This window comes from Armigeres subalbatus, unplaced genomic scaffold, assembly GCF_024139115.2.
Source record: "Armigeres subalbatus isolate Guangzhou_Male unplaced genomic scaffold, GZ_Asu_2 Contig363, whole genome shotgun sequence".
NCBI classification, from domain to species: domain Eukaryota; kingdom Metazoa; phylum Arthropoda; class Insecta; order Diptera; family Culicidae; genus Armigeres; species Armigeres subalbatus.
In genome coordinates this window covers 1-2,368 of record NW_026943112.1, presented here as the reverse complement: position 1 = coordinate 2,368, position 2,368 = coordinate 1, and the positions used below count along the sequence as shown (strand labels likewise).

General features: G+C 44.2%; 1 protein-coding gene across 1 annotated transcript; it reads left to right on the top strand.

Annotated features, from left to right (window-relative positions):
* The first annotated feature begins 1,534 nt into the window (after positions 1 to 1,534).
* Positions 1,535 to 2,303, top strand: LOC134204038 (uncharacterized). The gene is made up of 2 exons (XM_062678869.1): positions 1,535 to 1,951; positions 2,019 to 2,303. Exons 1-2 carry the CDS (start codon positions 1,601 to 1,603, stop codon positions 2,301 to 2,303), a joined length of 636 nt encoding a protein of 211 aa, XP_062534853.1. The 5' UTR covers positions 1,535 to 1,600.
* The last annotated feature ends 65 nt before the right edge of the window (positions 2,304 to 2,368 follow it).

The following is a 2,368-nucleotide window of genomic DNA, read 5'->3' as shown; positions in this document are numbered from 1 at the left end:
GATTTGGTGGCCATCAGCAGAACTCAATTCGGGTGCAACTTGAAAATTGCCAAGAAATTCCTTGGCCCTTATCGTGTTACGAAGCAGAAACGAAACGACCGCTACGATGTCGAAAAAGTTGGTCTACACGAGGGTCCAAGCCGAACCTCAACATGCGCGGAGTATATGAAGCGGTTCGTTCCTGGCGATGACGACGAGATCGAGGATGCAATGTTGGTACCAAGTGCGGGCGTCGAAGCAATCGAAGGCCTTAGTGAAGCTAAAGCATCATCCGAGCCGGATGATCGTCAGGTTGGCCGAATGTCGAGAGAAAAGCAAAATGAACATCCCTAGTAAATCTATTCCCTACTCTCTTTTCTTTATTTTTCAATTTGTTCAGAGAATTCCTCATATGAAATTATATTGCCAGCAAAGATGTTATCGATCATTTAGTAATTTGCGTTCGATCATTTAGTAGTTTGCCAGTAACTTATTACAGAAGCTGAATTTCAAAATGTGTTGTATGGTGGACTTCTAGTGCGAAGGTTTTTCTACAACTATGCCTGATGGTTTTGGGGCCCTCCTTAGCCGTGCGGTAAGACGCGCGGCTACAAAGCAAGACCATGCTGAGGGTGGCTGGGTTCGATTCCCGGTGCCGGTCTAGGCAATTTTCAGATTGGAAATTGTCTCGACTTCCCTGGGCATAAAAGTATCATCGTGTTAGCCTCATGATATACGAATGCAAAAAATGGTAACTTGGCTTAGAAACCTCGCAGTTAATAACTGTGGAAGTGCTCAATGAACACTAAGCTGCGAGGCGGCTCTGTCCCAGTGTGGGGATGTAATGCCAATAAGAAGAAGAAGAAGAAGAAGAAGAAGAGCTGTCGAATAAACGTGTCGAGAGGAAAGCACCTGCAATACAGTACATTCCAGACGGATAATAAAATCAGTAGTTACAGGGAAAGGGGGTTTCTAGTCGCCTTGAGAGCAAAGGCGTAGAATTGCCAATCCGGAGTGGCGAATTCGATTCTCGGTCCGGTCTAGGATGTTTTAGACTTGGCAACATTCTCGACACCCTGGGCATAGTGCACCCATTGTACTTGCCACACAAGATACGTATCCATGCAAAAGCTTTCATAATAACTGAGGAAATACTAATAGAATATGTACTAAGTTGGAAACCCGGCCAAGTTTCAATTGGAATCTGGAGCCATAGAAGAAGTAAAAGAAGAAGAAGAAAATACGTCTGATTGAGTACTGTTGGAAATAATTAATAAATATTCAAGCAAAGGTAAAGGTTTATTTTACGAGAATATAAACTCGCACCCACGAAAACCAGATATCTATGAATCATCATTAATTGTTGACCGGCTGCACAAATCCGTTTGATATCTTCATTTAAACAAAATTTTCACAGTAGGATTAGAAACAAAAACATGTCGAGAATATGCGAACGCTTTGCGCAAGCGCGCCTTTTAGGCCGATAAACGCATGCGCTTCTAGGGCTATCAGTTTCAACACGTTAGATTATGTCAGACCCTTATCTCCAAACATTCATACAGTGTTCATTCATAGGAAAATACCCTGACAGGCCTTCTCGGGTGTTAGTTAATGCACAACAATGGGTTGGCAAAGACCTTCCGAACCGGCAATCCCGACCGTTTGGTACACATTCCAAGCACCGGACCCGGACAACGGTGACCAGTTGGCCAACTACCGAGTGGAAGATCTGACCGAGGATCGCTACGAGGACACCATCCGGCACTATACCAACAACTTCGTCGATGATGAGCCGCTTTGCGAGAACAAGCAATTATCGCAGGATGAGCAGTCCCTGGCGGAGATTACGTTCTTCTGGCGCTGGTGCTTCGAAAAACGGATGACGATCGTTTGCTACAAGGAGGGCTCGAACGAGATTGTCGGAGCGAATCTGTTGAACGTGAAACACGTTGATGATAAAGAAAAGTGGGATGTAAGTTCTTTTCCAGTTCGTTGTACTCCGCATGGTTTAACGGCATTTCAAAATTCTTTTTTTGCAGATGGTTCAGAGCAAAAAGATTGTGGACCTTTTGCTGACAAACGAATACATGACGGACCAGTTCAACATTTTCCAGAACTATGGCGTTGATCGATATTTGACGGCGTACGGGTTGGCTATTAACCATCGCTATCGAGGTCGGGGGATTGCCACAGAAATTCTAAGAGCAAGGATTCCACTTTGCCGGGCGTTTGGAATTCGAGTAACGGCCACCAATTTCACTGCCATTGGATCACAGAAAGCGGCCGCAAAGATTGGATTCAAAAACGATTTCGAAGTGACGTAGGGGATGTAATAATCAACTTTTAAACTGGTGATTCATTTGTAGTTTTTTATCATAACAGGTATGAC

Bases quoted from the DNA above. Each gene is read 5' to 3' on its own strand.
- LOC134204038 (XM_062678869.1), top strand. From the start codon at position 1,601: ATGGGTTGGCAAAGACCTTCCGAACCGGCAATCCCGACCGTTTGGTAC. The intron at 1,952-2,018 runs GTAAGTTCTTTT...CTTTTTTTGCAG, and splicing joins ATGATAAAGAAAAGTGGGAT to ATGGTTCAGAGCAAAAAGAT.